This window comes from Peromyscus leucopus, chromosome 7, assembly GCF_004664715.2.
Source record: "Peromyscus leucopus breed LL Stock chromosome 7, UCI_PerLeu_2.1, whole genome shotgun sequence".
Taxonomy (NCBI): Eukaryota; Metazoa; Chordata; class Mammalia; order Rodentia; family Cricetidae; genus Peromyscus; species Peromyscus leucopus.
The window spans coordinates 97,076,190-97,099,369 of record NC_051069.1 but is presented as its reverse complement, the minus strand read 5'-3'; the positions used below and the strand labels follow the sequence as shown (position 1 = coordinate 97,099,369).

At 48.5% G+C, this 23,180-nt stretch overlaps 1 protein-coding gene across 9 annotated transcripts in view; it reads left to right on the top strand.

Annotated features, from left to right (window-relative positions):
- The window catches only part of Dag1 (dystroglycan 1), a 67,132-nt gene extending 56,382 nt beyond the window's left edge, over positions 1 to 10,750 (top strand). For all 9 annotated transcript variants that reach the window (XM_028886991.2, XM_028886987.2, XM_028886985.2 and 6 more), the window contains one exon: positions 5,945 to 10,750. In XM_028886991.2, the coding sequence (XP_028742824.1) occupies positions 5,945 to 8,347 (2,403 nt within the window). In that variant the 3' untranslated portion in view covers positions 8,348 to 10,750. The remainder of the gene's footprint in view (positions 1 to 5,944) is intronic.
- The last annotated feature ends 12,430 nt before the right edge of the window (positions 10,751 to 23,180 follow it).

The window sequence follows — 23,180 nt, the reverse complement described above, 5'->3', positions numbered from 1 at the left end:
CATACTGAACCTTTCCCTAAACAGCCTTGGGAATGCAAAGTTGCCAGCTTGCCTGACTGAACCATGTTCCTGTAGATATCTGTGACTTTGGACCTTAGGTTTAAACAGATTGTTGCTATTGAAAGTGCTGCTTGGGCTTTCTAGCATAAAGAGGTACTCTCCCTTCCTTCTAAGGAGCACCCAGGACCCAGCACAATGTCTGCTTCAAGGCTGTAGATCCAGGTTGGCCTCCTGTAGTCTGCAGCCAGCAAGTGGGCAGGCTTCCAGGGCACTGAGAAGCCAGAGCCCTCAGAAAGGAAAGTAGCCGGACAGGTTGGAGAGGCTTGGCTGTTTTTCTGATGTGGTTTGGTCTGTAGGTCTATCAGAGATATGGGAGGGCCCAGTCAGTAGGATGCTTGCTTCACGTGTATGAACCCATTCCCAGCACTGCATAAGAGAGGCCGTGGTGGTGCCTGCCTGTAATCAGCACCTAAGAGTGGCAGAGGCAGGAGGATCAGTAACAGTCTCAAGTCATCTTAGCTATGTAGAATTTGAGGCCCACCTGCCTGGGTGACCTGAGACCTTGCCTATACACCAACAAAGGATCCTGGAAATAATAGTGAAATAATTTGTTCTCAACACACCAGTTTGTTTTTAAATATTTTTCTCCCTTGAGATGTCCCTCCACATACTGTCCTGAACTTTTTTCTAGGCTCGCAGCTGTGACTGTAGGCCCACGCCAGCTCACCTGGTGGAGAGCCGGCAATCTCATTAATTCTTGCCAGTTTGAAATGGGGTGGTATAGCTGATTTGGTAACATGCACTGTGTTGGGGTGGAGTTAAAAAAGCAGGTTTCTGTTCGTTCATCTTTGTTACATATGTTACATGATATTAACGTATTTTAATGTTACTTGGCATCATTAAGTGTATGGCTTCCATCTTATTTAGGGTTTTGTTATTTGTTTGTTTTATCCGAGACAGGGTTTCTGTGTAATAGCCCTGGCTGTCCTAGAACTTGCTCTGTAGACCAGGCTGGCCTCGAACTCACAGTGCTGGGATTCAAGGTGTGCACCACCACCTCCTGGCTCTTACACTTCATCTCACAGCCTGTCATTGAAGGAAGTCAGGGCAGGAACCGATGGAGCCATGGAGGAGTGCTGCTTACTGAATTATTCTTCATGACCCAGAACTGCAGCCCAGGGGTGGCATTGCCTATGGGCCAGTCTACTAGAGGCATTTTCTCCATGAAGATTCCTTCTTCCCAGATGACTAGCTGTGTCAAGTTGACAGAGAACTTAAGTCAGCACAGCTTCCAGGGCTGAGAATATGTGAATCTTGGCCATAGAGTGGCCTGAGTTAATTCCATAGGAATTGTTTGACATCAAAACTTGGGCTCTTGGGGGTCAGTAGAATAGCTAGACTGAGAAGCTTTGAGGAAGTGGGCCCTTTCTGGTTTTGTGTAGCTGGAGACAGACTAGCAGAAGCACGTGCTGTTCACTCATCCATGCTGCTGAAACACTCAGACGGAAAGGCAGAGTTGTTCCAGGCCTTTCGTCACCCTGTTTTCTGTCTTCCCTGTCTTCCCTGTGCCCTAAGCGAGCAGCTATTCTGTAGTGGCCGGCCACTGGGATGGAGTGGGTTAGGAGACACCCTCAGGTGTGCAGTTCACCACCTGTCCCTCTGGTAAGCTCCCTACTCCCAACAATCCCTGTAAACTATCTCATGGTTCTGTGAACACTCCATTTCAGCCTTAAATCTTTGTATCACTTATTTCAATTAAAAAGAGATTTATTTTTATGTGTATGGGTATTTTGCCTACATCTGTGCACCATGAGTATACCTGATACCCATGGAAGCCAGCAGAGGGTGTTGAATCCTTGGAACTAGAGTTTCAAATGATTGTGAGCCACCATGTGGGTGCTAGGTATTGGATCTGGGTCCTCAGGAAGAGCAATTGGTGCTCTTAACCACTGAGCCATTGCTCCAGCCCCTGATTTTTATTATCTATCTATCTATCTATCTATCTATCTATCTATCTATCTATAATCTATTTCTATTTTTTTTTCTTTTTTTTTTTTTTTTTTTTTTTTTTTTTGGTTTTCCGAGACAGGGTTTCTTTGTGTAGCTTTGCGCCTTTCCTGGAACTCACTTGGTAGCCCAGGCTGGCCTCGAACTCACAGAGATCCGCCTGGCTCTGCCTCCCGAGTGCTGGGATTAAAGGTGTGCGCCACCACCGCCCTGCTTGATACAGTATAAATTCTTATCCTAATAGTGAAATGTTTCACTGAGGCTTGCCTAGTAATTGAGTAAAATCAAAACTTATTATAAGCCACAGTCATCCTAGGGTCCCCCCTGCTATATAGCCTCCCTGGTTCTGTGGGTTGCAGTCTGATTGTTCTTTGCTTTATGTCTAGTATCCACTTATGAGTGAGTACATAATATGTTTGTCCTTCTGGGTTTGGGTTACCTCACTCAGGATGATATTTTCTAGTTCCAGCCATTTGCCTAACCCCTGATTTTTATTATTTAACTAATTAATTATTTTACAAAGTAAGACTTTTTTGTGTGCTTATATAACTATTCTCATATCTTTCATAATGAACTTAAAAACATTTCAAGCTTAGACTTTTCATCTGAAACACTTGAAATATTTATTATTGGAGCTTGGGTTTGATTCCCAGCACCCACATGCTGGCAAAAAGCCATCTAACTCCAGTTCCAAGGGATCCAGCACCCTTTTCTGGCCTCGACAGGTGCTGCCTGCAGACGGTGCACAGGCTTACATGGCAGCAGAACAGCTCAGCTGATGTCCTGGGGAGGCCTGTTGTTCTGAAGGCAAATGGAGGAGCAGTGGATCCGGGAGAGAGAAGTAGAGGGAGACGGCAGAGGGAAGGCTGTGGTCAGGATGTCAGAAGAAATGTGAAAAAAATATTATAACTAGATGGTTTTAAGGAAATATGTAGTGTTTTTCATGGATTGGAAAACAGTCATGTTTATGGATTTCTTAATATTTGGTGAATGACAGGGTAGGTGATTCTTTGTGGTGCATTTATTAGCTGATGGTACACTGTAGAGTTTACAGTTTCACGAGAAAGCAGACAAGTATCACTCATGAACTAACTCCTCAGTGGTAGTTCAGAGAGTACTGAGAAGAGAGCATCCCCCTAGTGGTGTCTCCTCATAATGTCGGTTGGCTTCTTAGGTTTTTGTTGGATGTGACAAGTCTGAACCAGTTTGAAGTGTAGAAAGTAAAAAATCTGTGGTGTAATGTGTCCTGGGTACAAATCTTAGGTTTGAACTGGAGTCTACTCTAAATACTCAGGTTCCTGGATTTTGGACAGGAAGAAGACCTAGGCAGCCAGTTGCATGCCCAGCAGGCATGGCTTTAACTTCTTTGTCATGGGAAGCTGTGGCCAGCCAGGCAGTGGTGGTGCACGCCTTTAATCCCAGCACTCGGGAGGCAGAGGCAGGCGGATCTCTGTGAGTTTGAGGCCAACCTGGTCTACAGAGGGAGATCCAGGACAGCCAGGGTTACACCTAGAAACTGTCTCAAGAAAAGGGGGGGAAAAAAAAGCTGTGGCCTTAAATTAGGATCAGTCCCTGAGTGGTGTTGAATATGTGCCCTCTGTTGGCCATTGTGTTTCTGGACTTGAGGCTGAAAGCATCTTGAGTCAGAGCAGAGAATGAGTGACCTTTCTTACATCAGGGGCAGGAGTATGTGTTTCACAAAGGTGAGCAGAGCCAGAGATGGGGCCTAGGCAAGAAGCAAGTATTAATTTCTCTCTTGCCAGCTGATAGAAGTTTCTGCGTTGAAATTCCTTTGGGTGCTCTGAGTATTTCCATTTATGTCACTGTGGAAAAGGACTTGCACACTGAAAGAAGTTTGAACGATTCTCTGGGGGATAATAAAGAATTGAGCGCCTTAGGTCTCTTCTGTGTCAAGGGCAGAAGCAGGCTGTGTATGTTTCTTTCCTTTACCTGATTCACTCTGAAACCTACTTTAGAGACTAGAGATGATTCTTTTCCCTTCCTTCCTTCCTTTTTTTTTTTTTTTGAGACAGGGTTTCATGTATCTCACATTAAATCAAAATCAATGTGTATATAGCCGGGCGGTGGTGGCGCACACCTTTAATCCCAGCACTCGGGAGGCAGAGCCAGGCGGATCTCTGTGAGTTCAAGGCCTGCCTGGGCTACCAAGTGAGTTCCAGGAAAGGCGCAAAGCTACACAGAGAAACCCTGTCTCGAAAAAACAAAAAACAAAACCAAAAAAATCACTGTGTATCCCCATACCCAGTTTATTCAGTACTGGAGATTAAGCCCAGGACTTAGTGCAATCTAGGCAAGCCTTCTATCAACTGAGCGAATTCCCAAGACCAGAGATTCTTTGAGACTCCTTTGGCAGACATTGTTCTAGAATAGTTGATTTTAGTCCTACCCTGGGTACCACAGTTCTTGAGAAGTGGGATTAATTTAGACAATCGATAAGTCTTGTGTTTTTATTGCTGTGAAGAGACACCATAACCACGGCAGCTCTTTTTGTTTGTTTGTTTTTTGTTTGTTTTTTTCAAGACAGGGTTTCTCTGTGTAGTTTTGGTGCCTGTCCTGGATCTCGCTCTGTTGATCATGCAGGCTGGCCTCGAACTCACAGAGATCCACCTGGCTCTGCCTCCCGAGTGCTGGGATTAAGGCATACACCACCACTACCCGGCATCCACAGCAACTCTTATAAGGAAAACATTTAATTGAGGTGGCTCACTTACAGTGTCAGAGGTCAGTCCATTATCATCATGACGGAGAGCATGGCGGAGTGCAGGCAGACGAGGTGCTGGAGTAGTCGCTGAAAGTCCTACATCTTGCAGGCAACAGGAAGTCAACTGAGACACTGGGCAGTATCCTGAGCATAGAAGCCTCAAAGCCTACCCCACAGTGACACACTTCCTCCAACAAGGCCATAGCCACTCCAAACAAAGCCACACCTCCTAAAAGTGCCACTCCCTTTGAGATCATGGGGGCCAATTCCATTCAAACTAACACATATTACACTTAACTATTTTATAAAAATTGTGTCTTCTATCGTAGTGCATTAAGTGATGATTGTCTAACAAGTCATTCTAGGGTATTAACTTGCTTTATATCCAGACTTACATGCACTTCCCATTTATGTGCAGGATTTTTTTGTGTGCAGGCAAGGTACTCTAAGCTAGGCCTGACCCGAGCAGAAGTATGTGTCTGCAAAGAGTAGTAGGGAGGATTGGAAAGGGTGTTTCTGGCTGGAATAAGGTGTTCCAACCTGATTGTACAGGTCAGAGCAGGCAAGTTCGTGGTAGGGTATATCTCTTTCATGAAATTCCACAAGAATCTTTGTTTTTTAAATTACATGTTTTCACTGGTTTTATTTTCTAAGATATTTTTAAATTCATGTATCTATGTTTGCCTGCAGGAGTGTATGTGCACCACATGTGTGCAGTTGCTAAAGGAGGCCAGAGGAGGTTACAGAAGCTGTAGTTACAGCTGCCCAGTGTGGGTGCTAGGACCCAAACCCCAGTCCTCTGGAAGAGCACTCTGTTCTCTTAACTGCTGAGCCATCTCTCTAGCCTTGTTTGTTTTTAGAGATCGGGTCTCAAACTGTACCCCCGACTGGCCTTCAACTCATTCCTCCTACCTCAGCCTCCTGAGTTCTGGGATTACAGCTGTGCACTGTCATTCCCAGTCAAAATCCATACATTCTTAAGGTCCATGGCATCCTAATCTGTGTGTGTGTGTTAATGTGTCCCAGTCTTCTGTGTCATGTAACAGGACATTATTGCTCTCCTTTGATGGTGATGAGTTGGATTTCCAGCAGGAATTCTAAATTATTCCTTCAGTCTATCACATAACTCAGATTAGGCCAGTTGTTTACTGTAGTGATCATTTTAGGTTATGCAACAATGATAGCATTTAAAGCTCACACTTACGTTTCTTTTAGGTGTCTGCAGCAGGGAAGGAAGCTTTGCCATCTTGGCTGCATTGGGACCCACACAGTCACACCTTGGAAGGCCTCCCTCTGGACACCGATAAAGGTGTCCATTACATCTCAGTAAGCGCTGCGCGGCTGGGAGCCAATGGGAGCCATGTGCCCCAGACTTCCAGTGTGTTTGCTATCGAGGTCTACCCTGAAGACCACAATGAACCACAGTCTGTACGGGCAGCCTCCTCAGACCCTGGCGAAGTAGCGTCATCTGCCTGTGCTGCTGATGAGCCAGTGACTGTCCTTACAGTGATACTGGATGCTGACCTCACCAAGATGACCCCAAAGGAAAGGATTGATCTCCTGAACAGAATGCAGAGCTTCTCAGAAGTAGAACTTCACAACATGAAGTTGGTACCTGTAGTAAATAATAGACTATTTGACATGTCAGCTTTCATGGCTGGCCCAGGAAATGCAAAGAAAGTGGTAGAGAATGGAGCTCTGCTTTCCTGGAAGCTAGGCTGCTCCTTGAACCAGAATAGTGTGCCTGACATTCGTGGTGTGGAAACCCCTGCTAGGGAGGGTGCTATGTCTGCCCAACTTGGTTATCCTGTGGTGGGTTGGCACATTGCCAATAAGAAGCCAACTCTCCCCAAACGAATCCGGAGGCAGATCCATGCTACACCCACACCCGTTACTGCCATTGGGCCCCCAACCACGGCCATCCAGGAGCCACCATCCAGGATAGTGCCTACCCCCACATCTCCAGCCATTGCACCCCCAACAGAGACCATGGCTCCTCCTGTCAGGGATCCTGTTCCTGGGAAGCCCACGGTCACCACTCGGACTCGAGGTGCCATTATTCAGACCCCAACCCTGGGCCCTATCCAGCCTACTCGGGTGTCAGAAGCTGGGACCACAGTTCCTGGCCAGATTCGGCCAACATTGACCATTCCTGGCTATGTAGAGCCCACAGCAGTTGTTACTCCTCCAACAACTACCACCAAGAAGCCACGAGTATCCACGCCAAAACCAGCAACGCCTTCAACTGATTCCTCAACCACCACAACTCGAAGGCCAACCAAAAAACCACGGACACCCCGACCAGTACCCCGGGTCACCACCAAAGCACCCATCACCAGATTGGAGACAGCTTCCCCACCTACTCGTATCCGCACTACCACCAGTGGAGTGCCCCGTGGTGGAGAACCCAACCAGCGGCCAGAGCTCAAGAACCACATTGACAGGGTAGATGCCTGGGTGGGTACCTACTTTGAGGTGAAGATTCCATCAGATACCTTCTATGATAATGAGGATACCACTACTGACAAGCTCAAGCTGACCCTGAAGCTGCGAGAGCAGCAGCTGGTAGGCGAGAAGTCTTGGGTTCAGTTCAACAGCAACAGCCAGCTCATGTATGGCCTGCCTGATAGCAGCCATGTGGGAAAGCATGAGTATTTCATGCATGCCACAGACAAAGGGGGCCTTTCTGCTGTGGACGCCTTCGAGATCCATGTTCACAAGCGCCCACAAGGGGACAAAGCTCCTGCACGGTTCAAGGCCAAGTTTACAGGTGACCCAGCACCAGTGGTGAATGACATCCACAAGAAAATTGCTTTGGTGAAGAAGCTAGCTTTTGCCTTTGGGGACCGAAACTGCAGCAGTGTCACCCTTCAGAACATCACCCGTGGCTCTATTGTGGTGGAATGGACCAACAACACACTGCCCCTGGAGCCCTGCCCCAAGGAACAGATCATAGGGCTGAGCCGCAGGATTGCTGATGAAAACGGGAAGCCTCGGCCTGCCTTCTCCAATGCTCTGGAGCCTGACTTTAAGGCTGTGAGCATTGCCGTGACAGGCTCTGGCAGTTGTCGGCACCTACAGTTTATCCCTGTGGCTCCACCCTCTCCTGGAACCTCAGCAGCACCAGCCACAGAGGTTCCAGACAGGGACCCAGAGAAGAGCAGTGAGGATGATGTTTACCTGCACACAGTCATTCCAGCTGTTGTGGTTGCAGCCATCCTGCTCATTGCTGGAATCATTGCTATGATCTGCTATCGTAAGAAGCGGAAGGGCAAGCTGACCCTTGAGGACCAGGCCACCTTTATCAAAAAGGGGGTGCCTATCATCTTTGCAGATGAGCTGGATGACTCCAAGCCCCCACCCTCTTCCAGCATGCCACTCATCTTGCAGGAAGAGAAGGCTCCCCTCCCACCTCCTGAGTACCCCAACCAGAGCGTGCCCGAGACCACTCCTCTGAACCAGGACACTGTGGGAGAGTACACACCTCTGCGGGATGAGGATCCTAATGCACCTCCCTACCAGCCACCCCCACCCTTCACGGCTCCCATGGAGGGCAAGGGTTCTCGTCCCAAGAACATGACCCCATACCGATCACCCCCTCCGTATGTCCCTCCTTAACCCACAAGCGCCTGGGTGGAGGCAGGGGTAGGGCAGGGGCCTGGGGACAACTCGGTGTTGTCTGTGGAGACCGGTGGCCCGCAGACCATTGCCTACCGGTAGCCAACACCTGACCTAGCACACACTGACACACAGGGCCTGGACAAGCCCGCCCTCTCTGGTCCTCCCAAACCCCAAAGCTGCTGGAGAGACTTTGGGGACTTTTTTATTTTTATTTTTTGCCTAACAGCTTTTTGTTTGTTCATAGAAAATTCTTGGCTGCGTTTTGATGGCTGGCTCTGAAAGCACTGTTTGAGTAGAGGTAGGAGGAGGAGCGAGGAACCGTGGATGAACTCGCAGGCAGTGCTGGGTGGCCCCCAGCTCTCTGCATTTTGCCTTTAACACTAACTGTACTGTTTTTTCTATTCACGTGTGTCTAGCTGCAGGATGTAACATGGAAAACAGTAGCTAAAGATTAAATTCAAAGGACTTTCAGAAGTTAAGGTTAAGTTTTTACATTTAATCTGCTGTTTACCTAAACTTGTACGTATAATTTTTGGGTGGGTATGGGGAATTGCTTTGCTAAAAATAAGCTCCCAGGGTGTTTCAAACTTAGAGAAGACCAAGGGACAGTATTTTTTATCAAAGGAATCCTATTTTTTCACACTATGTCAACTTGGTTGCTCTGATGCCCCAGAGTCTGACCGAGGGCCTCCTGGCCCTGGCTCTGGTGCCAGGGCCCTGGTGCTGGGTTTGCTCTCCCGCTATTGCCAGGGGCTGGAAGCTGGAGGGGCCTCTTGGGCCGTGGACATCCTGACCTCTACCCCATGCACGCTAGTGGCCTACCACTGAGGGGGTCTTCATTTCTGTGGAAAAGGGACTCCAAGAGGCATTGGTGGCTGTGGCCCCCAACCTAGGTGCTCCAAGGTGGGCCAGCTGCTCGTGGGGGCACCTGGGAAGGTCAAAGGACTCGACCACATCAACCTTCTTTTTCCTTCTCCGTGGGTTTTTGTTTTGTTTGTTTTTATTTTTTCTTCCCTCTTAAAAGGAGTATCATGGTCTTTGAAACACTCAGTGGGGGACATTTTGGTGAAGATGCAATATTTTTATGTCATGTGGTGATCTTTCCTCACTTGACCTTGGCCACTTTGTCCCCAGTCCACAGCCCCACCCCATGCACCCCATCCCCTCTTCTCTGGCGCTCCAGTCCTGGGCCTTGGGCCTGAACAACTGGAAAAGGTCTGGTGGCTGGGGAGGAGTGCCAGCAATAGTTCATAGTAAAAAGCTGTGGGCTCTCAAAGCTAATTTTTTACTAAAGTTTTTATACAGCCTCAAATTGTTTTATTAAAAAAAAAAGATTAAAAAACGGTGATGCTTAACAGCAGTTTGTACAAGCTCCTAGTGTTGATTCCATGGAACTGATGGCTTTGCTCATTTTGACCCTCCCCCTTTCCTAATGGGTTTAATTCTGGGTTACATAGAGGCTTCCTTTGCCTTTTTTAGCAGAACACCGTCCATCCATCTGTATCTCTGTCCCATGACTCAGGGGCACCCACTCTGCTTTGATTCTCCTCCTTTGGAAGAAACCATTTTGAGCATGCCTTTTCTTGATGTCTGAGTTATTTCGGGTACCTTTTAGGGAGGAATGCCTTTTGCAATAATGTATCCCTTCCCTGATGGAGGGCGGGTGGGTGGACCCAGGCTCCCTTTGCATACGGAGCAGTAACTTCTAAGCCATATCGACTGTTTAGCAGAGGGTATGCTGTCTCAGGAAGGGAAAGCCGGTAGGAGGGATGTGCTGTTTCCAAAGGGTTGTTTCCCCTGCATTCTCCACAGGGCCTACCCTTCCTGCTCAGCCCCCAGCAGGGTTCTCTACAGTGAGCAGTGCCCATGGGGGAGTCTGCAGATGAGTGCTTCATGGGTGGCTGATAATTGGGCCTTGTGCCTCCAAGCTCTGGTCCAAGCTGGAGTTTCCCTGATGTCCCAGAGTCAGGAACAGGGATCTAGCCTGATGAAATTATTTCTGGTGACCTCATCAAAAATAAATAATAAGTAAATCCCAATATTCCAGGTGAAGGCTTTGTAAAGCCTTCCAGATAGTTCTGTTGCTCTTAGCAACCCCACCATTGGGCATTGCCATGTAGAGAGGAGGCTGGCCCAGAGTGGCCTGTTGTCATGGCAACTGGAGGCAATGGGGCAGTGAACAGAATAACAAGAGCAACAATGCCTTTGCAGGCAGCCTCCTCCCTGAGCCCTGAGCTGGCGATGGCCATCGGACTCTGAGACGGAGAGCCAATCTCACATTCAAGTGTTCACCAACCACTGATGTGTTTTTATTTCCTTCTATATGATTTTAAGATGTGTTTTCTGCATTCTGTATAGAAACATATCAAACTAAATAAAAGCAGTGTCTTTATTACAATGCCATTGCCTCTGACTGTATTTATACCTGATCTCTTAAGTTCCTGGGAATGAAGGATAGGAGGGAATATGTCAAAGAATGACTCAGCCAGCCCAGCCGCCTGCACAGAAGCTCGAGCATTTCTGTCCCGGGAAAGGCTGGGTTTGTGTTCCAGGAGCTCTGCCACCGTGGAGGCTCCTTTGACACTCCTCCTGCCTTTGAGCCAGTGGAGACTAATTTTGGTCCTCAGTTTCTTCATTTCCAAGGGTAGGGTGTGGCTTGGAATCTAGTGAGACTGAGTGGAGAGGAGGAGGATGGGAAAGGCTTCCTGCCTCAGAAGGGCCAGCTCTGGGCAGGTTTCCTTCGGCCGAGCCCCCTGAAGAGTGGGGTGGTGGTATGCTGACAAGCTTCCACTCCAGCCTCTACCCAAAACTACCTGTAGGCTTGGGATTGGCCGACCACTAGCCAGGGTGTGTTCTGTTCTTGAGCGTCTGGATTCTGGGTGGCTAACCCTAAGTGCCTGTCCAGATATAGACAGGCATCTCTAGACAGAGCATACTCAGGACCTAGGAAAGGGCAGGCGTGTTTTCCTGGGACAGTGCTTACAGGTGGGGAGTGGAGACAGAACGGTTGTTGCCATTGGTTACGGAGAACTGGTGCCTCTCCTGACTGCTCTCTGCCTCTGTCAGCTCACCGTCAGATTTGTGCTCAGTTTCCCTGATGCTCCAGCAACGGCGGGAGTCAGGACCTAAAGGTGCAGCATGTTGAAAGTGCCCCAGCAAAGCAAACCTAGGCGCAAAGGCCTTGTCTCAAGCAGGCCCGGCGCTGTATACCTGTATCCCCAGAATTGGGAGGTAGAGCTTAGAGGACGAGGAATTCAAAGACAAAATCAGCTTAGTCAATCTGAGACCAGCCTGGGATTCGAGATTTGTCTAAAGACACTGGCTCAGTTAAGACTATTCCGACATGTCTTCAAAGACAGGTACCTTAACCTTCTAGACCTAGCAGTAGGAGTACAGGAACTGACCCTACAATTGCTCTCAGTTAAGCTGACCCTCAGAAAGCCCAACTTAATGTCTAACTTGGGATGACCCAGTAGAGCAGGAAGAAGAAATGCTGCAGGCTGCAGACGGATCTGCCTGCTGCTCCCTGCCTCCTTTTGCAGGAGGTGAGTATCTGTTGAGCCCGGTAGACGTCTGCTTCCCAGCACTCCAGCCAAGTTCCTGTGATCTTTCTTGATGGAGGTGAGTCTGCCTATGTCTTCTGAGTTAGACACAAAGTGACAGAAGGGGTGGGGGGCAGGCAGAAAGGGACTCAGGAACATGCTTTTCTACTTGATTTGGCTCAGGGTCACTTCCTAGGACCCCTCCATTATGGCTTTCCAGTGTGGTGTTGAGGTAAGGATGATGCTGTCTCCACAGGGCTCTGGGATGCCCAGTGAACTAGGGAATGGAGTTGAGACAATGGATCACGGTCACTGAGCCAGCCTGCAAAGAGAGAAGAAAGCAAAGTTCAGGGGTCTGAACTCTTAGCAATCGCACGTAAAGGCATTGCCTTGAGAGCCAAGGTCCTGGAGAGCCTTGTGTGGTTAGGAATTGTGGCTGGCCTGACCTTCTAGAGGTTCCACACTACTTCCCAAGTTATAGCTTCTAGCTTGTTTCTTTGAGTGAGTTCCAACCAAATGATCTCCTAGGAGAAGCTCTTCCCTGCTTCCTGTCAGACAGAAGTCCCATCTCAAGTGCCAGTCTTTCATGCCTAAGTTTCAATCTCAGTATCGCTATCCTAAAAATTCAGATCAGCCCAGCACAGTGGTACATGTCTGTGACCCTGGCCTGTGTCATGTGGAGGCATTAGGAGCAGGGATTCAAGGACAACCTTGGCTACAGAGCAAATTGGAGGTTAGTCTGGGCTACGTTAGACTTAAGAAAACAACCGGGCTGGGGAGAGAGCTCAGCCATTAAAGGCTGTGCGCACAACCAAAAATAAAACAAAAAACCAGATATGGCACACCTGTAATCGAGCACTCAAGAGTCAGAGACAAAAGGATCTCTATGTGAGTTTGAGGCCAGTCTGGTCTACATAGGGAGTTCCAGTCCAGCCAAGACTACATAGCAAGATCTTGTCTCAAAAGGTGGAGGTAGGTGGCTATCAGGAAAGATGTGTGGCTCAGCAGTTAAGAGCACTTCCTCTTTGTCCTGAGGACTTAAATTCAGTGTCTCAACACCCACATCTGGTAGCTCACCATATTCTGGATGCCCTCTTCTGGTCTTTATGGGCACCCACACACATGGCACACACTTAACATAGACACACACACACATAAATAAAACAAATCTTTAAACATTAAGAAGGAAAGATGTCGGGTGTAATGGCGCATGCCTTTAACCCCAGCACTCTGGAGGCCCAGGCAGGTGTATCTGTGAGTTCAAGGCCAGGCTGATCTACAGAGTAAATTCCAGGGCAGCCAGGACTGTTACACGGATAAACCCTGTCTCGAAAAGCCAAAATAAAGAACAAAGAAGAGTGGTGTACTTCACTTTCTAGACCACTCTGACGCATCACGGAAGGTGGGAGGTTGGCTAAACTGGGAGCTAGCACAAGGCAGGTTCCAGCAGCCCTGAGTGTGACCCAAACACTTATTTGTTCATATGGTAGAAGAGCAAGGGTTTAAATAAGTCCCCTAATGAGCGATGGTCCTGCCACTTCTTTGTGAGGACTCTAGAAGATGCAGAGGAGACAGTTGTTTAAAGGTGGGGTGCCCGTGTGCTGGGACATCCTGGGGTATGGGCAACATTGACACCTAAGCATGGAGCCTTGCCCCACTATCCTCCAGTGCCCCCTCATTTGCTGAAAGTGACTCGAATCTCAGCTGAGACCACGTCTCTAGCGGGTTCTGTGAAGCTTAGGCTTCTAGGAAGGGTCAGGGTCATGGCTAGAGTTAGGTCTCACTTTGATAGTGGCTCAGCAAGCAGAACAAGGGAGCCCAGCAGGGAGTGGATCAGCCCCAGCCCTCGAAGAGGAACAATGTCGACGACTTCCAGGAGGTGGCGCTATAGGACTGAACGGCCAAGAGTGGGCGGGGCTGGTGAGGTGAACTGTGGGTGGGGTTACGAATGCAGCAAGCCTAGGGGAGTCGGGCTGTGGGAGGAATGCCTTTTAGGGAGGGAGGGTGTGAACTGCTCAGCCTAGCTGGGAGGGGCGTTTTCTCCCATCCCCCATGTGGGCAGGACTGGAGCAGAGGGCCGGGCGGAGCCGAGTCCGTGCGTGGTGCACAGGCTCACCCTGTGGGATTCAGGCAAGTCTATCTATTCACTTGCACCATTCTCCCTCCTAAAGGGAAACCTGCAGGGAAATGGGCGTGGCAAGTTTAGGCCCTGGCTTTCCGCTGGCTTGGGTTCCAGCCTGCAAAGTTTGAATTCTGGTGTATTATGGATTTGGGAATCTGTAACTACCCGTCCTAGCAAGATGTCTTAGTTGATAAAGGCGCTTGCCTGAATTCGATCCCATGATGCGTATGTTGGAAAGAGAACAACTCCTGCAAGTTGTTCTCTGATTCAGACTAACAAATAAATAAACGGGGGTGGGTGGGAGGGGGAGACCCCATCCTTTGCCTGCTCTCCTCTCCTAACTCTTACTTTTAGACCTCGTGGCCCCATGGAGTCTAACTGCCACGGTGTGGTTTGTTGGATTCTTCGTCTCTCCTTTCTCGAACCCGAGAGCATCCGAGGCAGGGGGTAGCCTAATAGGGTTCTGTGGGATCTGGGAGAGTCTTGGCTAGTGGCTAGGCACATCTGGCTGTGCTGTTGGGTTCCCTTAGTCTGTACTCCGGGGCGAAGGACACTACACGAGAAACAAGTGGGAATAGGGCAACTGGTGACTTACTCTCTGAGTGGACCCTGGATTCTGGGTGCCCTGAAACCCCAGAGAATGCCCTTCCTCAAACTGTACGGCTCCTAGCCAGGTGGTGGTGCACACCTTTAATCCCAGCACTCGGGAGGCAGAGGCAGGCGGATCTTTGTGAGTTCGAGCCCAGCCTGGTCTACAGAGGGAGTTCCAGGAAAGGCGCAAAGCTACACAGAGAAAACCGTCTCGAAAACCAAAAACCAAAACAAACAAAAAAGAAAAGAAAGAAAAACAAACAAACAAAAGCACAGCTCCAGACACAGGCTGGGAAAACAGGTGATCTATGGTTGGTAAGGAAGGCTGCTGTCTTCTGTCCACAGGGAGGCTCAGTCCCAGGATATACAGGGTAAAGTCTAAGTTTGGAGCCTGCCAAAATGGGAACAAGCCAGTCAGCCTGCCTCTGCAGGGACTTACCTAGTGCTCCAGGATCACTCCCCACTTCCCTTAGAACAGTGGGTCCTCCTGACGCTTGGACCCTTTTAATACACTGCCTCATGTTGCGACCACCAACCATAAAATTATTTTTATTGCTACTTCATAAATAATTTTACACCGGGCAGTGGTGGCGCACGACTTTAATCCCAGCACTCAGAAGGCAGAGGCAGGCAGATCTGTGTGAGTTCAAGGCCACCCTGGGCTACAAAGCGAGTTCCAGGAAAGGCGCAAAGCTACACAGAGAAACCCTGTCTCAAAAAACCAAGCAAGCAAGCAAGCAAACAAACAAGCAAATAAATAAATTAGCTACTGTTGTGAATTATAATGTAAATATCTGATATGCAGGATATCTGAGACCCTTGTAAAAGGGTCATTTAACCCCCAAGGGGTTGCGACCCACAGGTTGAGAATCTTTGCCTTAGAACTAACTCCTCTTGTAAAAAGTCTTGGGAGAGAGGTGGAACAAGGAGCTGGTCCAATCAGTGACAGCAGAGGGTAGGTGGACCTCTGAGGGATGAAAATGACCGATCTCTAGTCCTGTTTCTGGGAGAAAGTTAGCTTTGTTTTGGATGAACTCATTCTCAGGGAACTCAGGTTGCAATGGGCAAAGGAACTGGCCATAGGGGAGTCTGAAGTGGATGTAGTCCTTTGCTGAATGGGGGAGCACATGGCCTGCAGTGTGTGAGGGGTGTGGGAGGTGTGGGATGAGGTGAGGACACTCTGTTTTCCTATGTCCAGTGCAGTGGTTAGAGTGAGGGCTGGGGATGTAGGGCAGCTGGTAGAGTGTTTGCCCAGCATGCATAAAGCCCTGGGTTCCATCCCCAGTGCAGTGGCTAGAGTGAGGGCTGGGGATGTAGGGCAGCTGGTAGAGTGTTTGCCCAGCATGCATAAAGCCCCGGTTCCATCCCCAGTGCCACATGAACCAGATGTGGTTGCGAACACCTGTACTCCCTGCATTAGTGAATACAAGAAAAGTTCAAGGTTACCCTGCTGTGTAAGTGGTGCATATCTTGAATTCCAGCATTCAAGAAGTAGAGACAGGTGGGGCTCTGTGGCTTTGAGGCCAGCCTGGTCTACATAGCAAGTTCCAGGCCAGCCAGGGCTACATAATGAGATCCTGTCTTTTTTTTTTTTTTTTTTTTTTTTTTTGAGACAAGTTTTCTCTGTGTAGCTTTGTGCCTTTCCTGGAACTCACTTTGTAGACCAGGCTGGCCTCGAATTCACAAAGATCTGCCTGCCTCTGCCTCCTGAGTGCTGGGATTAAAGGCATGCGCCACTGCCACCCGGCTGAGATCCTGTCTTAAAAAAAAAAAAAAAGAAATATAGTGCAGATGAGAGTTTGAGGAAGCACTGACTGATTCCTTGGGCTCTCTGTAACCATTGTTCCCCTGAACCCTGCTGTGGGTCCTAAGACAGCACACTCTTGGAACTCCAGCCCTCTCAGAGAGATTCCAGCTCAGGGCGGACTAGGAGAGAATGCACACACCTGATGAGTCCCAAGAAGATTCTTGGAGCAGAGTTGGGAATGGGAAGGGGTGAGCATGTATGGAATTAGTGTTAGTAAAGATGGAGAAGGCAATTCCATTGCACTTGGCCTTTCTGTTCATAGCAGATGCAGTCTGTTGGAATTCTCAGTCTGCCCTGTCAGCTCTTCGTCAGAAGGAACGCTGATGCCCACACCAGGCCTCCCAGCTCAAGGGGTTAGCAAATACAGAAATAGCAGTGCTAACCCAGATGTTGCCCAACTGATACCTGCTCCCACCCAGCACAGATCCTGGGGCAGCCAGGGAAGCGTCTCCTCAGAAGACCCTGTTGTCCAAGTGTGGTGTCAGCCCTCACTGTCTGGTCTGCTGATGCTGTGTTATACTCACTACTGCAGGTCAGCACAGTGGTCCAGCATGGAGGGCCAGGGAGCAAGTGCTTTGGGTTCAGGGCCTGGTTTGAGCAGCAGACTGGCAAAGGCCAGACTTGGAGTTCACAAGCCGAAGTGAAGGCACTGGGTTCAACAGTCTTGATTCTCTGTTGTATCTCTAGAGCCTTACTCCGAAGACAGCAGTCCCATTGAACGGATAGAAATCATCCGTCCTGGCAGAGACCTAGGGCATCTTTGCCATGAAGGTCTTAGAATCTTTCTGCTTGCCTCCGGGGTTCGGTTTTGCTGTCAGTTATTTCAATCCTTGCCTTATTCTGTCCATCTGTCCTGGAAGGCAGGAGTTCTTTTGGCAGTCCCTGGGAGCTTCCTAGCACTGAGTAAAGATAACAGAGCAGTCCAACCACTCTGATTAGACACAGGTGGACCTCTGAAGAGAGTGGCTTTATCCTAGAGCCCACTGCCCATGTAGGAAGGGTAATTCCCAGTAATGGCCTCCCTTACACTTTCCTAATACAAAGTGTAAGGGAGGTGAGGGGGCAGAGACCCTCCTGAAAGAGTGTGAAAGAGACTGCCAAGTAAGCTGTCTCCCTGCTAGCATGAGTCACGTCTGAACCTCTGTTGGACTTAGCTTTTCATTGGGGCCTGCTCTACTCTGTCCGTGGTGATGGGCACTACATGGAGATTGGGGTTCTGGGGAGAAAGCTCAAAATAAAGATCCGGGCTGGGCATTTTCTGTAGTTTATTAGTAAAGATTTGTATGTCTGTCCTACAAACACAGCTCCTCAAAGACTGGTCCCATAGGCCTCCTGGGCCTGGCACTGAGGAGTGGAGGAGGCGTGGGGGAGGATGAATGTAGTGTGCGTTAATGAGATAGACAGAGTCAGCCCAGAGGCCCGCCTGGGGGAGTGCAGAGGGGCAAGGAGAGAAGCATGTTTTGACTTGGATGTTTACAACTTCTAGAAGCCACAGCTTCATTATTTTTTTCTTGTCATAACAAGCCTTCGAAAGTGCGTAACTCTAATGACAATGGGGCTTAATTAGCCTTCTTGGAGCAGTGTGCAGGGGCGGTGGGGTTATGCTGGTGGCAAATATCTTTGATGATTTTTTTTTTAAATGCCTCTTCATAATGCAAGTAAAGATTTGTACACTGCAAGCCACCGGGTGGTGATGGCGCACGTCTTGAATCCCAGCACTCAGGAGGCAGAGGCAGGCGAATCTCGGTGAGTTCGAGGTCAGCCTGGTCTACAGACTGAGTTCCAGGAAAGGCTCCAAAGCTTTGCAGAGAAAACCAGAAAAAAGATTTGCATAGTGCAATAGGAAGGCAAAACGCTGAGTGAATTCTATAATTTCTAGCTTTCTTCTTATTCCTGTTCTTCCGGGAACCATGGCCAACTGAAGACTGTACTATACAAATGAGCTTGTTTAGGCCATGGGGTGCAGGGTGGGGGGAGTGGGGGAGTGGTGGTGGCACCTGGGCAAGGCAAGGCTAAGGTCCCTCGTTGCCTCCTGCTTACTTAGGAGCTGCCCACTTCCCTTTGTCTGTGGGCGGTGCTAGCAAACTTAAGCCAGGAAGACAGTCTTCCCCTCTAGACTTCCCCATTTCCTTTTCAGTTCAGATTCTTTTTCTCTCACCCAGGGGAGGAGCGGGGGCGGGTAGTTGCACGTCTTCGGGAGGTATGACAAACCTTAGCAAGACGCCCCAGAAAGGGGTTTATGGAGTCTCATAGATAAGTGTGAGCTTTCCCAGTCTCTCTGAAACAGTCCAAAGTGTCTGTGGCTCCCTAACACCCAAGTGTTCAAAGGCTTCCTAACACCCAAAGACTTCAGCCAGTCTTTCTTTTTGTGTATATATATATATTTTCTTTTTCCATTTAAATTTTTTTCTTTTTAAAAATTAATTAATTTTTATTTTATGTGCATTAGTGTTTTGCCGTGAGTTTCAAGTCCTCTGGAACTGGAGTTACAGACAGTTGCTAGCTGCCAGGTGGGTGCTGGGAACTGAACCTAGGTCCTCTGGAAGAGTAGCTAGTGCTCTTTTTTTGTTGGTTTTTTTTATTTTTCAAGACAGGGTTTCTCTGTGTAGCTTTGGCTGTTCCAGAACACGCTCTATAAACCAGGCTGGCCTCGAACTCACAGAGATCCACCTGCCTCTGCCTCCAGAGTGCTGGGATTAAAGGCGTGTGCCACCGCCGCCGCCCGGCTTCAGTCAGTGCTCTTAACCACTTAGCCATCTCTCCAGCCCCCCACCCCGTTTAATCCTTTAAATTAATGTAGGAGGGTTTGCCTGCATGTATGTCTGTGTATCACATTCATGCAGAGCCTGAGGAGGCCAGAAGAGGGCAGCAGATCCCCTAGGACTGGAGTTACAGTCTGTTCCCCATTTTTAATTTTTTAATTTTTTTCCTTTTTTTTTTTTTTTTTTTTTTGAGACAGGGTCTCTGTAGGTAGCCCTGGTGATCCTGGAACTCAAAGAGATCTACCTACCTCTACCTCCTAAATGCTGGGATTAAAGGTGGGCGCCACCACTGCCCAGCACCACCATTTTTTAATTAAAAATTTTTATTTTTATAACTTTTTGTTATCTGTATGGGTTTGTGTTTGTGTAGGGGTATGTGTACATGAGTGCAGGTGTTTGAAAAGGCATTGGATTCCCTGGAGCTGGAGTAACAGGTGGTTTTGAGCCAGGGTAAAGGAACCAAACTTGGGGTTCTCTGGAAGAGCAGTATGTGCTTTTAACTGCTGAACCATCTCTCCAGACCCTCTTTTTTCCAGTGTGTGTGTGCCTCATGTGGAGGCCTGAGGTTGATGTAAGAATCATCTTCAATCACTCTTCCATCCCATTTATAGAGGCAGACTCTGTCAGTCAAGCCCAGAACTTGATAATACGGTTAGTTTTGCTAGCTAGCTTGCTCTAGGAATCCTGTCTGTAATTACAGGCAGGCTATCACTCCCACCTGGCATTTATGGGGCTGGCGGGGATCTGAACCGGGGTCCTCAGGCTCCTGTAACAAGCATTCAGCCACTGAGCCGTCTCCCCGTCCACTCCTCCTTTCCTCATCCACCTCTAATCCGTTCTCTACTCTTCTTCCTCTTTCTTTGGGTTCGGCAATGGGAGACTGCAGGTGCACTGATTCCTGTGTACATGTGAAGCCAGCAGTTGACATCAGGTGTCTTTCTCAATTGTTCTCTACCTCGTGTTTTTTTCTTTTTGCTTATTTGTTTTTTGTTTTTCGAGACAGGGTTTCTCTGTGTAGCTTTGCGCCTTTCCTGGAACTCACTTGGTAGCCCAGGCTGGCCTCGAACTCACAGAGATCCGCCTGCCTCTGCCTTCCGAGTGCTGGGATTAAAGGCGTGCGCCACCACGCCTGGCTTCTACCTTGTTTTTTTGAGACAGGATCTCTCACTGAACCTGGAATAGCTTCGCTGGTTGGCCACAGCATCCCATAGATCCTTATTTATGGGATTGCAGGTACACCACATGCCCAGGTTTTTACATGTTGGGGATCCAAACTCAGGTTCTTATGCTTGTATGGCAAGCATTTCACTGACTGAGCGACCTCCCCAGTCCTGTCTCCTACAAAGTTTCTTCTTTACCCCTATAGACTTCGGTTTTTGTTTGTTTGTTTGTTTGGTTTCTCTGTGTAGCACTGGCTGTCCTGGAACTCTCTCTGTAGACCAGGCTGGCCTCAAACTCAGAGATCCACCTGCCTCTGCCTCCCAAGTGTTGGGATTAAAGGTGTGTGCCAACACTGCCTGGCAAGTTTTTTTTTTTTTTTTTTTTTTTAATAAAGTGAGGATGTTATGTATGTGAGGCATTTTCTTTTCTTTTTTAAGATTTATTTATTATGTATACAGTGTTCTGTCTGCACATATCCTTGCAAGCCAGAAGAGGGCACCAGATCTCATTACAGATGGTTGTGAGCCACCATGTGGTTGCTGGGAATTGAACTCAGGACCTTTGGAAGAACAAGCAGTGCTCTTAACCGCTGAGCCATCTCTCCAGCCCAAGTTTTGTTTTTTTATATGTGCCTGGGTGTTTGCTGGGTGTACTTTGGATCTGGGCACCTGATCATGTGTGCCTGATGTCTATGGAGGCCAGAAGACACAGAAGTGTCAGATCCCCTGGAAAGAAGGTATAGGTAATTTTGAACTATCATGTGGGTGCTGGGAATCAAACTTGGGTCACTCTGGAACAGTGGATCTCAACCTTCCTAACGCTGCTACCCTTTAATGCAGTTCCTCATGTCGTGGTGACCCCTAACCATAACATTATTTTGTCGCTACTTTGTAACCTTAGTTTTGCTACTGTTACGAATTGTAATGTAAATTTTTTGGAGGTAGAGGTTTGCCAAAGGGGTTGTGACTCACAGGCTGAGAAACACTGCTATAGAACAGCCAGTGCTCTTGACTGCTGAACCATCTTGAAGGTGGAAGTTTCTGTCTTGCCAGTAACTCCCAAATACCCAGCAGCCACTCTCCAAATTACCACACAGTCTTATATTAATTATAACTGCTTGGCTGGTAGCTCAGGCTTATTGCAAACTAACTCATACACTAAAATTAACCCATAATACTTACCCATGTTTAGCCTCGTGGCTTGGTACTTTTTCTCAGTATGGCGTTCTCCTCTTGTATCTGGCTGGCAACTCCTGACTATGCCCTTCTCCTTCCCATCATCCTTAGTTTGGTCACCCTGCCAATACTTCCTGCCTGGCTACTGGCCAATCAGCGTTTTATTAAACCAATTCGAGTGACAAATCTTTACAGTGTGCAAGAGGATTGTTCCACAGCACCATCTCTTCAGCACCCCCCTTTTGAGACAAGACAGTTGTATAGCTCAGGCAGACTTTGAATTTCCCTCCCCACTGCCCCACTCCCACCTGGTAAGATCCAGGATTATAGGCATGCACCACCACCCCGGCCTTCCCTCTCATCTTTTCCAAGTGTCCCAGGTACAAGCTGAAGAAGCAAACATCTATTCCCTTTTGGTGTGTAGGTAGATTATTCTGCCATCTGGATTTCCTCCAAAATGTCTGCCATTTGTTGCATGTATACAAAATGGGAAGAGGGTACATTCCCTAGGGAGGCTTAGGGGCCTGAGAAACCAGAGTCTTCAAGTCCATGCTGTCCCTCTAGGGACAGCAGCTGGACCTACAAGGACATGGCGCTAGACACACCACACACAGTTGTTCTATGGTCAAATTTAGTGAATTCTCCGAGTGAAGACAGCTTGCCAATAGCCCTTTCATTGAATGCAATCTCTGTATTCTCCCTGGTTCTTATCAGGTCCACAGCCTAAATGTGGTCATTTGGGAGTTCAGGTCAAGATCTTCCTGAGCAGCTTTTAAGCCCTGTCGGTGATGGAGCCTCTAGAAAGTGCAGGTGAGATAAAAGCTCAGAGCAGCATGGAGAACCAAGTCCAGTGACCAGTCCCTAAGGACCGCTGAAGGCCAGCCCAGGCAAACAGTCCAAACTGGACGAAATAGAAAATGACCCCAGTGACAGGGAAGAAAAACAAGAGACTGAATCAAGAGCCCTAGACCACCAGGGGCTTGTACTGTCCCATAGTCAGTCGGTGTGGAGTGGGCAGGAAAGTGAGTGCCGGGGAGTGCTGCTCAGAGGAAATGGAACTGTCTGAGAGGGGAAGGGCATCACTAACCCAACGTCCAGGTCCTCCTGGGTCCACTGCGTGTCTTTGTCACCAAGGTAGCAAAGACCCTAGAGGTCTGCTTACAGCCAGGAATCCACCCCGAGGAGAACAACTCCCCAGACCCACTGGCTGGGTAGGGCTAATTACCCCCACAGGAACTAGGGACATGTTGACTTGACTCTGTGGAAAGCCATAACTTCTGTGATTTCTACAGAAACAAACAAACAAAAAAATAAGCATTCTTTCCCCCTCCCACCTGGTCCAACCCATGTTATAGAATGCTCTCTGAACACAATGGCTGTTATCATTGTCATAAGCAGCATGTGTGACTGACTGTTCACCAGAGACCCTCCAGACTGAGCCTGTTGACATTCCTTCACAGTAGGACGGCTTGGGACCCTTACCTGAGATCCCAGCCACTGCTGTCTGCACCTCCTTGCCCACTGTATGTAATTTTCTCTAGTTGATGTGGCTTGTGGTCTTGGAGGGTGCTGATATGTATGAAGGTTATCTGAAGGTGAGGGTAGGGGGACTCTAATTGTGCATCTATGGAGAAATTATCATCCATGTTGTGTGTGAGACTTTTCAGTAA